The 14,631-nt window shown below is 40.6% G+C and overlaps 1 protein-coding gene across 7 annotated transcripts in view; it reads left to right on the top strand.

Annotated features, from left to right (window-relative positions):
- The window catches only part of CNTN6 (contactin 6), a 107,056-nt gene that overhangs the window by 62,153 nt on the left and 30,272 nt on the right, over positions 1–14,631 (top strand). For 6 of the 7 annotated variants that reach the window (XR_007890361.1, XM_051627805.1, XM_051627808.1 and 3 more), the window contains 4 exons: positions 1,481–1,665; positions 4,956–5,092; positions 8,469–8,598; positions 9,463–9,613. Coding sequence is in view for 6 of the 7 variants with exons in the window: in XM_051627805.1 (XP_051483765.1) it covers positions 1,481–1,665; positions 4,956–5,092; positions 8,469–8,598; positions 9,463–9,613 (603 nt within the window). In the remaining variant the exon portion in view is untranslated. The remainder of the gene's footprint in view (positions 1–1,480; positions 1,666–4,955; positions 5,093–8,468; positions 8,599–9,462; positions 9,614–14,631) is intronic. The other variant, XM_051627806.1, reaches the window with a different exon arrangement.

Consider the following 14,631-nt stretch of genomic DNA (forward strand, 5'->3'; position numbering starts at 1 on the left):
AATAGGTTTTGGTCTCATAGTGAAGGGCAGTTAATAAAGATAGTGATGACAACTACTATGTCAAACTTATCTGCAGAACTAAGCAAATTTCTAGAATTGTTATTCAGAGTGGTCTAGATGTATATTGTCCTGTACATACTCTATTTCTGTTTATGTTTGTAGTTCCCCTGTTAACAGCTGCCCAGCTGTTCAAGCCATGTAGTTTGCTGACTACACTTCTCCTGGGTCCTAGTTCTTCTGGCTTTTGGGGGAACTTGGGAACACCAAAGCCACACACTTAAAACACAGAGATGAGGCCTAAACTTAGCTGTGTAAAGCAATTATTCCATTCTGTATTTGTGACTTTATTTCTTTTGTCAATAAACAAGGGCTGAAACCACGGACCTAAATAATTCAAGGTGTGAGCAGTCATAGGCTCTGCTAAAAGAAAAAAAGGAATAAATACTTTGTAAATTAGCACCACAGGCCAGACACCTGGAGAACTGGCAGACAAGGACACTGTGGACTTCTAATTTCCAGAGAAGTTGTATTTACAAGTTCAGTACTGAGTATTTCCTGTTTATGTTACTTTCAATAGAAGAGTAAGCATTTCAGCCCAAGCTTCTGTGAAAAGCTAACTGCTTGTAACTTGTAATTGTAACATAAATTGTAACAAAATGTAACTGCTCATCTGCTTAGGAAAGGCAGCTTATTTTAGTTTGCAGAGACAGAAAGCAACTGTGAAATCCAAGACTATTAATATTTCAAAGTGTTTTGGTGACATAAGAGAACATGAAAGTGAGGCTTGTATGGTTATGGCTATTACCAGAAATCAAAAAAGTATTTATAGCCACCTTCACACTTCCAGGGTTATTTTATAGGATACATTAATCCAAATATAAATTATAGAAATCTCCAAAAACATGAAACAAGGAATATTATCTTTTGTCTCTAGTTCACGTCAGCCTTAATGTCTCATGCTTTCCACTTCCTTGCTCAACCATCTGTTTGCTTTCCTCTACCCTGGCTCACAGTTTTTAAACCTGGATTTATCGGGTTTTTTAAGTCCTTTGAGTACTTGTCCAATATTTCCTATTTTGAAGTATGAAAATACCTGTAATGCTACAGGAATTTTTTTTTTCTCTGAAAACTAGTCTATAATTCAGTGCTTCTATACTTTTTATTTGCACTTCCAAAGTCATTCCTTCAGTCACAGTGTTTAAAAGCAGACTTTAACCCTAAATAAGAGTTACTGCAAGGAAAATCCAAGTTGGACAAAGAAGCAATCATAGAATTGACTGAAGACTTCACCCCACTGTTGGCCTTGGACTTCAAAATAAACTGGACAGGTTACAAAATCTCAGGCTTATAAACCTCTTTATACCATGCTTAGAAAGTATTTCTTCTTTTAAGTATTATTACTCTTAAGAAGGAGTTCACATTATCCTTTCTCCCCCATAACAAATGCTCTCTTTTTCTCTAATGTAATATAATTATTTAGTCCTGTCCCTAGTATTAGTTGGAAGAGGTCTGATGGGAACTCACTGACAAACAAAACTGAACACAACAAAACCAAAGGAGTTCTTGAAATCCCAGATGTTCAGCAAGAAGATGAAGGCTCTTATGAGTGCACTGCAGGAAACATTCGAGGAAGAAACATTGCAAGAGGTCAATTAGTTGTCTATGGTAAGCAGATTATTAATTTCTTAATGTCTTAATTTTTTTACAGAGTATGATGATGTTCAGATGTGTTTGGTAGATTAAGTCTATTAGCCCCTTACTGGAGGTATGAGTGTAGTTCAGGTCAAGCTGATTAAAAAAAAAAAAAAATGAGTGGAGGTCTGCAGTGACCTTCACTGAATTACATCCTCAGCAATAAAGATATTTTGCACTGAAACTCAGATTGAAAAGGTGGGCTGTGTCATGATGAAGTTGTAAAGGTTAATACAAGGCATGAAAAAATTCCTGGTACTGTTACGTGGAGCATTAAGGGAAGGCAAAAAGATTTACTCTCAGTAGCTCACAGCAGCATAAAGCTGTGCTGCCCCAGATGCAGATCAGGGAAGGATTCATGAGGTTTTGGTTCATGTGAGCACAAGATTATTTCACCTCCTATTCTAGCTGAGCTGTATTGCTCCATAAAGAGACAAGGACAAAGCAGGGGAAACTCATTTCACTGCCTCCCTCTCCTTTCTCCTTGTCTGAAAGTAGAGAATAATATTTCTGTGAGACTGTTCTCCCTTCCCTTTTCCCTTTCCACATGCATTAATTTCCTGTGATCCAGGTCACACGTAATGGTCCCTCATAGCCAAGGTGAATTTATATGCTCTTTAGTCCCATTGTTAACAACCAGGGAAAGCAACATATTTTGACATGAGTAAGAAGGGAGATCTTTTCTTTACATCATAAATCTTTCAGAAGGAAAAAAAATAAAACCTAACAGTGTGAAAAATATCACAGAAAGCTAGACTGAGCCTACAATTATACATCTGTTGAGAAGACTCCAGCAAGTATATTTATTTGTTTTTAAGTAAATCTCTTCTAATGAAGAAATGCAGACTTTGCTGATAAGATACTAGTTTCCTGCAGCCATCGTTAATATCAAGATATATGCCAGGAATAGAGCAGTGACTGCTGGTTTGAATATTTAATTATTTCTTTGCTTTTAGGGGGTTATTTTTGTTCTCCTTGCTGACTAATTTTTGCAGAACATCAATCAAGCAGTTCCATTAAAATGAAGTTCAGTATATTACCTGAACATGATTGATAACAGCACAAGCAATTACAAATTATGATCAGTTAATATAATCTAAAACAATGTGCTTATTAAATGTGCTTTGTACATTAATTAATAGCTGTTCATAGTGAAATATACAAACAACACTCATGAAGCTTTTGCACAAGATTTTTTTATCATATTAGGAGTGGGCTGGTATATTATCTACATAACTGACTTCCTCTTGCTTAATTTCTGTTTGGCAGTGTTTTCACTCTGTAGGCAACTTGCCTCCAGGAAATAGGGTTTCTTTCCTGGACACTGCTGTTTGTGTATGATACCTAGATTCATGCCCTAGGCTCCAGGAGCAATACAAATTACATTAATCAGAATTAATCTTAAGTAGGGTGAGCTGCATCCCGGATACTGTCCCACTGTGGGAAGCAGCTCATTGGCATCCTATTAATCCAGTGTTGGACAATCTGGAAGTGCTCTGGGGGCGTCATGAGGTACCCACAGGGTCATGTTCTACAGGGAGGCTTTTTAATAGCTTGCTCTGCTACTCCCAGAGGATAACAATCCTCTTCCTGAAACACAATTGCTTCAAGCAAGAACTAGAGGTGTATGCAAGTGTACATACCTGTACACATGTGGAGACTACAGCATTATGATTTAATAACCCAGCCAAGCACTTTTCACGGGATGTCAGGACACCAGCCACTGACTCCAGAGGCAGAGGGGCCTGCGAACCCGGCACCGCGGCTCCTGCGAGCCAAGGTTCATTCCAACCAGTATCACCCAGCGCCCCGAAGGAGCGAAGCAAACCACAGCTCAGGCGGGAACACGTTACTACGTGGCTCTCCTTCAGAATTCTTACGTTTTCTGGAATAGGCCTTTTGGAAGGATGACCCAGAACGCGCATGCCTTCACAGCGGGAAGAGCCTCCCGCTCAAAGGCACCGAGAGAAACGGAACCACTCGCGCAAAGCGGGGCGGTGGGGGCTCCCTGAGGGGTGTGTCCAGAAGGACAATCACTCACCAAAAGGAGGGATGAGGGTGCTGGATCCCCAGAAGCCCCTCACGTGCTGCCGCCCCAAGGGCAAGACTCCCACCCAGGCCCTCTGCCCGGACCCGCCGCCGCGCCTGAGCAACGCTCCTATTGGCTGGCAGAGCGAGGCTCCTCCGGGCCGGGGCTTCTCATTGGCGGGAGACCCTGTCTGTTGATCTGAGGTCCCGCCCCCTTTTTCCCGCCACTGGGGGTGTGGGGCGTGCAGCTCCTGCCGCAGCCGGGGCCCTGTCAGAGCTGGGGTCTCACCCGTGTGGCTGGGGTCTGTCCCCAAGTCGGTCGGGTTAGTTAGCTGCTCTCCAGCCGGCTCTGAACCTCAGCTCACCTCGAGCTCCTTCCCGCGCCCCTCAGGCCTCGGGTGCTTCCTTGGGTGTTTGCAGCGCTGACGGGCCGCTCCTGCAGGGGCTGCTTTTGTGTGGCAGTGAATCGTATGTCAGGGTGATGTCCAGTGACAGGACAAGGGGCAATGGGTGCCAACTGGAACACAGGAGGTCCCACGAGAATATCAGGAAGAAGTTCTTTCCTGTGAGTGACAGAGCCCTGGGACAGGCTGCCAAGAGAGGCTGTGGAGTCTCCTCACTGGAGACATTCCAACCCACCTGTGTGATGTGCTCTTGGTGATCTTGTTCTGGCAGGGGGTTGGACTAGATCTTTCGAGGTCCCTTCCAACCCCTAGGATTCTGTGATTCTGTGCCACAGGTATTCGGAAGATGTTATTCTAATCTGAGTAGCCCTAATTCCTTGGCTGTAGTATTTGTCTTGTAAATGACAAAGAATTACAGTCTGAACCCATGGTCTCAGGTACGTCGGTAAAACAGAGCGATAATATTTACAAACTGTGTTTTTTATTAGCTACTGACTTATTTTTCCCCCACAAAGTAGGGGGCTTAGTGCTCTCAGAGAGCACACGCAGAATTTCAGGCATCTAAAATCACTGCTGCTGCAAATTTTGTCCATGAAAATTAATAATATCTAAACTGAGTTTCCTGCCCGCTGGCCGGTTGATCTCCGACATTTTTCTAAGTTAGTCCTGAAGTCTAATGCCAAGGAATTGTTGTGCAGAATTCACTTGCAATATAAGGAGAATATGTTGGACAAATAGTAATTAGCCTAGCTCAGTTCATTAATTAATGGCAGTATACCTCCAGCAAAATAATTTCTCTTCTGCTCAAAATGGTTTGCACATTCCTTTCAGCACTCCCGGAATGGGATAAAAAAATCCAAAATGCCTTTCTGTCTCTCAATGACAGTTTAGTTTGGGAATGTAAGGCAAAAGGAAAACCAAGCCCTTCCTACAGTTGGTTAAAGAATGGCCAGCCACTCATGTCAGAGGTAAGGTTCCTCTCGTCTTCTTTGCTTTCTTGCTTGTCTTCATTTTTATGTGGTTTAGTCATGACGTTCATTTTACAGTGCATCACCTTTTTTTTTCAGAAATCTAGCTAACATCTAACTTCTCAAAATAAACAATAGGACCAACTTATTGCAACACAAAGCCTTGGTTCTTGGAGTTCATGTTTATTAAAAATGTGTGGTATTGCCAGTTTATGCACAGACCAATTTCCTAATGTGATTTATCTTACAGAGCATCTAATTGCTACAAAATGTGGCAGGTTTAAAAAGAACAATGATAGTTAGGGAAAGAAGGGTCTGTCCAGAAACACTAGGTACATTTGTAGTTTGGGAAGTGGGTAGAATGCCACTTGACTGTGGAACAGTGTTTCAAGGCTGGCATTGCAAACTGATCATTTGGTAAACTTGTTCTTTTCTTCTGTTTCTGTTCTTAATCTGTAGGCTGGGTGGACCTTTGGTCTCATGCAGTATTTCCATTATAATGCTATGGTAATCCTCTTGCTGAATTAATCAGTCAGCTACGAAAATTAGCTAATGAGGTTAATACATTTCTGGCACTATGTAGGGGAATAACAGACTAAAAGAAAACCATATGAAGTTCTAAGGAAAAGGTGAATAAGTGAAAAGACTCAAAGAAAAAGAAGGACCAAGTGGAAAGAAAAGTAGTGAAGTGGTAGGAGTGCAGTAGGAGAGGGGAAATTAATTGGACCTCAAGCATTTAAGAAACCTGCTCACATACTGAGGGTTCTCAAAGACAGATCTTTGAGAACTCAGCTTTGTCTCTTTTTGGGGAGTATAATTATACTTCTGTGGTGGCCAAGCTCTGGCACATCTGTCTTCAGTTGTTGGTAACACCATGGAGAGTGACAGCCATGTCAAAAGAGACTCTTAGCTGCTCTTGCATTCTGCTGAGGCCAAGTTTTCCTTTTTATTAATCATATATTCAGCATTATTGGGCATAAAATGGTGTGTCTGATCCGTAGTGCATTCTTACTTGGCTGGAAAAAAATAATACTCTGAATAATTTCTGTCTAGCAAGAACAGATACAGAATAATTTCTAAAACATAAGGGGCAAATCAGCACCTGCTGGGTTGCAGAACCAGCACTTGTTTGACTTAGTAGTACTTATTTGAAGCAATTGGAGGGGGGTCCAATCTTCCATATGATTTTCTGTTGTATTAGTCCTAAACAGCCCCACTAGCATCTGAGAAGGCTAGCCAGAATCTTCTTCAGTTGCAGTTTTTCTGAACCTGATCATTCTACTCATTGTCACCTCCTCCTAAGCAAGATTATCAGGTTTCTCTCTCTTTGAAGTCAGTGACATTTAGAATGTCACTTTTCAATTGCATGGTTTTAATAAAAAAGAATAAAATACTCTACAGACACATTTTCAAGCAATGTTTTCACAGTCCTTATGGTGTATTGTAAATGGAATCCTTCAGGCAACAAAATGCTGAATGTTATTGCTCAATGGACAAAATTGATAGTTTGGAGGTGAAAGTACAAAGGAGGTGTAATAAAATATTCAGTCTGTCTCAGCACCCTGCTTGTTGGAAATAGCACAGGAAGAACAGCTTCCAGACACTTTCCACCTCGGGGCTGATTCTGATGATATTGTCTCCTTTTTGTCAAGCCTCTCTCCCTTACCACCTGGTTGGTCATCCCTGCATTATTCCTGCTTGTGTACATGGTGAGCTTTATTCTTCTCTTTGTCTCATAGCTCAAAGGAGCCAGCCAAAGGAGAAGGGTGGAGAATTCAGCCATGGGTGTGAAACACAAGTGTTGCTTTAGAAGGGGCTTTTATATTCAAAGCTGCTTTATAAAAACAGAATGCATCAAGAGGGTAGCAAACAGCCTGAAGGTAAAACTGAGCTTGCAAAAGATATCTGTAATGAGAGCCTCAAAAAAAAATCAGCAGTGGATGAGTAATGTAATATTGTTAATTAGTTTGCAGTACACCAGCCATACAACTGCAGGCTCTGCTCTCATCAAATTTCCAAGTTAAATAAGGTTGGACTGGGTCAGTTCTTGGTTAGGAGACCACCAAGGAAAAGCTGGAGTATTGGAAAACAGAGCCCCATGGCTCAACAGCTGGTAGTCTCCCCTCTGCAAGCACTGCAAGAAAACTGCCTCCAACAGGCTGGGAACTGGTTTATCTGTGGCAACTCTGCAGGTCAGGTTATATATGGTCAGCAGTTCACAAACACATTTTAGATGCTTGTAGGTGTTCAGCAAAGACTGTGATACATCCTTGAGCAAGATATGCTCCCATTACTTGTTCAGAGGAAAGGAGCAGCAAAATAATAATAATATCTGTTGTTTCAGACTTGCATTTGGTGATGGAATTTATATTCCCTGTTGTGGATTTCTTCCACACTGATCTGCTCTGAGGAACATATTCTCTTCTCAATGTTACACTTTGCAGTGGAGATATGATTGTCTCCAGAGGCTGGTAATTGTAAAATCACAAAATTCTTAGCTTTAAGTTATGCTCGTAGCAGGAAACAGGCTTTTTTTCCATTTGCCAAAAGTAGAACAAATAAAACTACTTTTTATATATCAAAACCCAACCTCTGGTCCAGATTTACCTACCTACTGTGCAGTTTTCCCTATTTCAGCAGAATTGCACTGAAGAAACTTGCCGTGCACAGAAATTCAAGCCATGAGGGGCAGGCTCTTCCTCTGATCTGTGCAGCTGCCTGTGGCTTTCCAACAGGAATGTGAGCTGGTTGGCTTCCAGTAGAGCTTTTTCAGTGGATCATTATCTGTGACTTGTGATCTGATGACACTTGAAATTTTGTTCCATTATTTGAGCACCTCTGTCTCCTGCGGAGCTTTTCTGATCGTCTTGGATTATCATCATCAGGTTCATGTCAGCAGCTGAGGGGGGTGGCCCATGCTTCACTGAGCTCCCTGGCAGGGCTGCAGGTGCTGCTCATCCAGAGCCATGTGGAAGTTGCTCCAGGCTCCCAGTGTGGAGCAGTCGTACCTGCCCTGTGGTAGCTGCCTCTGCCTCTGCTTCATGGTGAAGGATACCCACAGGTTCACAGTTCAGCAGTGCAGAGAAACACATGGCACAGCTGGAACATCTGGGCAAACCTGCACAAGGCAACGACTCCACAACGTGTGCCTGGAGTTCTTGAAATGTTTGAAGAGCTAAGAGGTCTGAAAACATAACCACCGTCATCTAGCCAAGGTGTAGGTTGTTTTTCTGATGTATTCATGCACATTGCTCCCCCCAAAATGACACTTTTTATTCAAAATTATGATCAGATACTTCAGTGCGATACCAGAAAACTTGGGATTATACACTCATTAGATATGTCAATGTGTTTTGCTTGTTTTTTCTTTTGTCAGGAGAGAATTCAAATAGCAAATGGAACTCTTATCATTCCTCTGCTGAATATGTCAGACTCTGGCCTCTATCAGTGTGTGGCAGAAAACAAGTATGATGCTATTTATGCCAATGCCGAGTTGCGAGTGATAGGTGAGTAAATGCCACCTGTGAGCATTCCTGACTATCTAATAGGACAGTCATTAAAAAAAAACAACTTTAAATTAGGTTTGGAGGAAAATTCTAATCCTATGTGGGGGTCGCTTTTTTAATCATATACACACAATTTTAATGAATGTTGTTTCTCACTTGGTATCATGAGTTACTAATAGGTATTCTGCAGTTTTTACAACTTGGTTTCAGAAAGGGGCAAGAATAGTTTTAACTATAAACAAAGAACATATGGCAAATATGTATATAAAGCAAATAATCTCTTTAACTATTACCATAGATGTACATAAAATCGATTTTTTTCATGTATTATAAAGAATATTTGTATAGATATCCAAATATAAAATTTGTTCAACAGCCAACAAGTAGTGAAACAGACTTGAAGAGCACCTAACTGTTGTATAGATTTTGTTTTCTCCTTCTCTAAGAGTGAATTTTCACATTAATTACTGGACAGACAATAACACATTTCCACATGGACAGAAAAACTGTGTTGTTTGTAATTGCAGACTCTAAACTCTGCAGAGGAACACACGTGACTGGGATCAGGAGTGTGATTTTAATCCTGCTGACATCTCAGGAACCTCATTCTTCATTGCGGATAACCCTAAGGAAAGATTGTCAAAGCAGACAGTTCCTAGATAGACAGTTTAGATAGAAATAACATAAATAAGATAAAATTAATTCCATTCTTTCACCTTTGCTGTACCTACTTTTCCAGAAACCTCAACAGCAAAGTGATTATTGGATCTACCTGTATAACTTGAAGAATTTAGCAAGTTCATTTGCTAACTTGTCAGCTGCTTATCATTCTGCTCTCCTTTCTTCTTCCTTCTCTATCTTTAGCTGCAGCACCCGATTTTTCCAAAAATCCTGTGAAAAAAGTGTCTGTTGCTCAAGTTGGAGGTGAAGTTACGATTGGCTGCAAACCGAGCGCTTCTCCCAGAGCAGTTATTAACTGGAGGAAGGGCTCAGAGGTTCTGCACCAGAGCAAAAGGTAACATCCTGAACCAGTTGCTGGATTGTTGGATGTTCTCTATTTTAATCAGATGATTTAAACATCCCTGAAACACAGCTGGCTGAGCCCTGCTTTTGACAGCTCATTGATGGAAATCTTTGATGCCAGAGGCCTGTTTGTCTTTAGCAGCGGCCATACAGACCTGCAGAGGCAAAGATGGTTGAGAACAAAGCCCAGCCGGCTCCGTGTGGGTAATTGTGTGATACATGCATTTGTGCTCATCAGCAGTTAATGCACTGCAGCCCTATCAGAGCTGACTTTACCACACACAAAGCCTGAGTGAATCAGCTTCACGTAGGAGACATCGGCAGAGGCTTCAGGGAAGCAGAACATACCCCCAGGCTGTGGCATAATTGCTTCGGAGCTGTACAGGTTGTGCAATAACCCCTAGCTTAATCAGCCTGCATATTCTCTGTCTCTTCTTTTCAGGCAGGATTTAGCCCCTGGGCTGGCATACTGGTACACTCCCTCACAAGCTGGTGTGGGGCTGCATGGTCTTCAGCAGGGTTTTACTGAGGTTTTGTCTGTGATAGCTAATCACTTATTTGTGCCTTGTCACAAACCATCTACATTAATGCATGCTAACATCAATGAAATGGTAAAGCACTAAAATCAAAAGCAGCGTACTGACTGAAGTTGTGAATAGTATACAGAACATACAGCTGTGATGATGTTTCCATATACAGATGTAGATGGATTAAATGGGCAACAGAATCTAAGAACTAATCTTCCTGAGCACCTCTTTCAGTCCACAAATACAACAGCAACACTCTTTTATAACATTATTGTTTATAAAGACTGAGAACAGAATCAGTAATTCATAAAGCTCTGGAAATTGAACACCAGGTTTTGCACACAGAACAAGTTTCTCAAGGTTAGTTTGGGTTGCATAAGACTTAACTATGAACCATTAAAACAACATTATCCAAAACTGTGAGACAAAGAAATATTTCTCTATCCCATACTACAGTAATATATCATACAGATAAAAATAAATCTGAGAAGAAAATGTGAAAGAAATGTGCAAACCTGAGAAATATTTCACACGGGTACTCACAATGGAACAGGAAAATCTGGGTGAGCAATCCATGCCACGGGGCATGGAGAACTTTCCAATTATTCCCCCTCTTTCACAAATGACAGTTTCATTTTGTGTTTTAACTGCAGAAGTGCCTGTTCATTCCTATTAGATGCAGCCTCTCCCTACAGCAGGCAGAAAACTTGCTTGGTATATGGTTTGCCACAGGTCATCTCTGGATTTTCTGACATTGATGAGAACAGGAACGAGGAGAGCACTGTTTGAAACTCACAATATAAACACTTGACTCAAGCCTAGATCTTGAGGTTGTAGTTCTCTGATATTCCCCATCTGATTTGCTTATAAAAAATATGTACATACTGCATACAGTATTTACTTGTGCTTCTGTATTAATTTACTTACAATAATTATAAGCATGCTGTACTTTTTCAGCATCCCAGAAGGCCTTCTGCTGCTTAGTACAAGTAAACAAAAGGAGCAGGATTTGCACTCAGGCAAAAGAAGAAAGTGTTTAAACTCTCCATGTGCACAACATCATTACCAGTCTGTTCACTGGTGCAATGTAGAATTTATGGGGCTTTTTGATTATTAAAGGACAAAATAGCTAATGACACAGTTTTAAAGAAGATAAAAAACCTCATCTATACAGTATTTTTCTAGAGACCTTTGTGACAGAAAATAGAACATAAAATAAGGATTTGTGTGGTTGTAATTAAAGTACACAGCTAATTAAAGTACTAAAATGGTTTGTATCTTTGCTCATAAAAAAGAGGAGTCTGCTCTGCTTTTCTCTCTATATATGATTAAACCCTGACACATCTCAGACAGATTAACTATTTTAACTCAAGCTTTCCATATTTCTGCTCTCATTTTATTATGCAGCATTTATAATCTCTCTGGACTTTTTTACTTGTCTTTTTTTTTTTTTATTAAAAAGAAATAAAAATACTTGTCCTGGTTATAAATGCTGGGAAAAAAAAAAAAAAGAAAAAAGAAAAAAAGAAATACCAATCCCTTATAGTTCTGACAGCAAAACTGTAATGGACACGTTGCTAAATAAGTCAGATCACATGGGTCCTTCAGGATGATTTAGACAAATTCAATCTTTTGTTACAGAAATAGTGCAACTAGACCTATTCCACCCTAAGGGGAAAGGGTATTCTTTCTTTTTGACCTTCTTTCTTTCACTCAGGATGATAGTTTATTCTTGATACTCATGCCTGCAAGGTCACTGCTCTCTCTGATCATCTCAGTTTTTAATATGAAAAGATAACACTGCTTTATATTGATGTTAGTTTGTAAGTATATAAAGAGGAGTCTGCTAACTAGGAAGAGCTAATTAGTAGACTATCCATATTCATAAAAGCATCATGAAGTGTTTTTCATTTCATTTCCTCTGAGGGGTTTTTTGAGCCTTTTTAAGTTTACCAAGCTGCAGTATTTGGGCCCCAGCTGTTTGGAAAATATCTTAATGTTTCCTGAGTCTGAAGCATAATCTGAATCTGTTGTCATGGTCCAGCAGGGAAGGTCATCAGCCCCTTTTGCAGGGCCCAGTTTCCTCCAGCCCCACTTGTCTCTTCCATGTTCTCTGTTGCATCAAATGCAGAGCTTGGATGCCTTGATTGATGTAGAATTGTTCATTGCAATTGAAACATACACTAAGTCCTTCCAAAATTTCCCAAATCAGTAAATTTTTCTATAGTAAAACAAAGCCTGAACATTACCTGTTCCAGGTCTGCTTACTGTTCCCACTCCAGTGTCCCCTCTGCACTGAGTGTTCTTTCACAGTTTTCAGAAATAGCTGAATTCCAGCCTCATTCACGTGGTTCACCCCCCTGAGCAGTGGGATTTACCTTTGATTCATGCTGCTGGCCACCTTAGAGAGGGCATTCAAGGTTATCAGCTCAGGAATTCATAAGAAATGCCACAGTTGGCTAATCCTAGCTCATTTTACCTGCTCTCTCTTGATGTGATCTGCCCAGTCACTTTCTCTGGATCATCTAGCAGTACAGCTTCAGGTTTTCTTTTGGGCAAAAAGAATTTGGATCAAATTCCTGAGAAATGGGCTTTCTGGAGCAATACCTCTTGTCCAATGGGCAACTGTTTGAAAAGATTTGTTTGCCCTTTGCCAAGTGCACAATTTTTTCCTGGCACGTGGTGTGGATCTTAGCTAAATGTAGAAACAAAATGCAGCAAAGAAAAAGGATAAGCTTCATGCTCTGAACTCCCACCCTTTGGAGTTTGACACAGATATGAGCTACTTTCATGTGTGTCATATATTCTCAGTAAGTGCAGTGGGAGTTTTCTTCATCTCACTTCTATCATTTCACGTGGCCACTGAGGAAAAGTTGAAAAGAAGGAGTAGAAGGGAACAATTCATGTATTAAATAAAGCAAATTTGCAAGTCTAGACACTCATCATAAATGTAAGTCTTGTTATCTCGTTCAATAGATTCAGGATCAGGACCCTCATGGAAAACATTTTATAAAAATTCTTTTTGATTTAAGCATTTTCATAAATGGGAACTGGAGCCCCTTTTGCTTTACCAGAGAGAGGTGCTATTCCCTCACCATGAGCTGGGGATCCCCAAAGGCTGTAGTGAGTGTGTATAAACATATGTGAGTCACTCCACTCAGAATTTAAATGAGGAGAGCTGAGGGAAAACCAAGAGACAAGGTAGGCTGGAAGAATGCATTAGTTATATACAGCACTTTCCATGCATTAATAATCAGTAATAAGCAAATATTCATAATTTAAATCCTTTTCTGGACAAGAAGTATGTTTAGGGGTCAATAAAATATGCTCAATACTTGTTGGCTCCTAGACGTACTTGTAGGACACAGTTCAGTGACATCCCTGTGAAAGATGGTAATTGATTCTCTGCCATAAAAAAGCTGCTCTATGTGGTAAATTCTCCCTTCCTGCCACACTTGTTCCTTGTGTTTTGCACTCAAGTTATTGCCATTTCTCAAAGGAACCATGGGGGAATGACTGAGCAGCAAAATGAAAAGCTGTCTTTCAACAACCTTATGCAGAGAAAAGTGAGCAGATGTTGTGACTGGAGATGTCTGATGCTATGGGCAGGGGGAGAGGAGAATTTTCTGTTAATTACTGGGGTCTTACAGCTGCCCCTTGCAGCCTCAATCTCCAGAAGATTCCCCTGCTCCCCCGTGCAAGGTGAGGGCCCAGCAGGTTTCATTAACTGGAGGGCTGGGCTGCTGGTGGGTGTGTTGCTGCATCTGAATTGCTCCATCAGTCTCCTGGGCAGGACCGTTCTGGTACAGCCCTCTGAGCACTCACAGCCACCATCTGCTCCTGCCTTGCTGCTGCTGCTCCACTCTTTAGAGGCAGATTCCAAACCCATGAACATTTAAAACTTTTCTGTTGTTGTTTGGGAAAAACCTTTTTTCTTCTTGTGACTGGATTTAGAGAAATAGGGAGTTAAAAAAATAAAGGCAATTAATTGGTAAACTAGAGAAGTCCTCAATCCACTGAGGAAATGCAGCATACAAAACATACTGTACTGTGAAATAGCATTTCAGCTTGAATCAGTTAGAAAAGAAATGTGTCAGGGCAGTTCAACAAATTTCAATGAAACATTTCAATTACCAGAATGTCAACACTGTTTGTTTAGCTTGTACTGAAACCTTTCAGAATATCTGTTATCTTAAAAAAAAAAAAAAAAAAAATCTGCTTGGGGAGGAATCAAGACAAAATGGATTGAAAATTCCAAAATTTGCACTACTCTATTAACAAAAGAGGAGATTGATGTCACTTAACTTTTATTTAGCTGAAGTCAAAATGCGGTCTCAGGTAGTCCTTTACTTTTTTCTTGGCAGCTAGCTCCATTTCAAAAGAGATGCCTAAATTTTACATGAGCAAAATTGAGGGAAATGGAACCTATTCCCACTGTCTGAAAAAAAACCAACAAAACCCTCTCTGTGTTGAAGTCAGACCT

This window comes from Apus apus, chromosome 9 (assembly GCF_020740795.1).
Source record: "Apus apus isolate bApuApu2 chromosome 9, bApuApu2.pri.cur, whole genome shotgun sequence".
NCBI lineage: Eukaryota > Metazoa > Chordata > Aves > Apodiformes > Apodidae > Apus > Apus apus.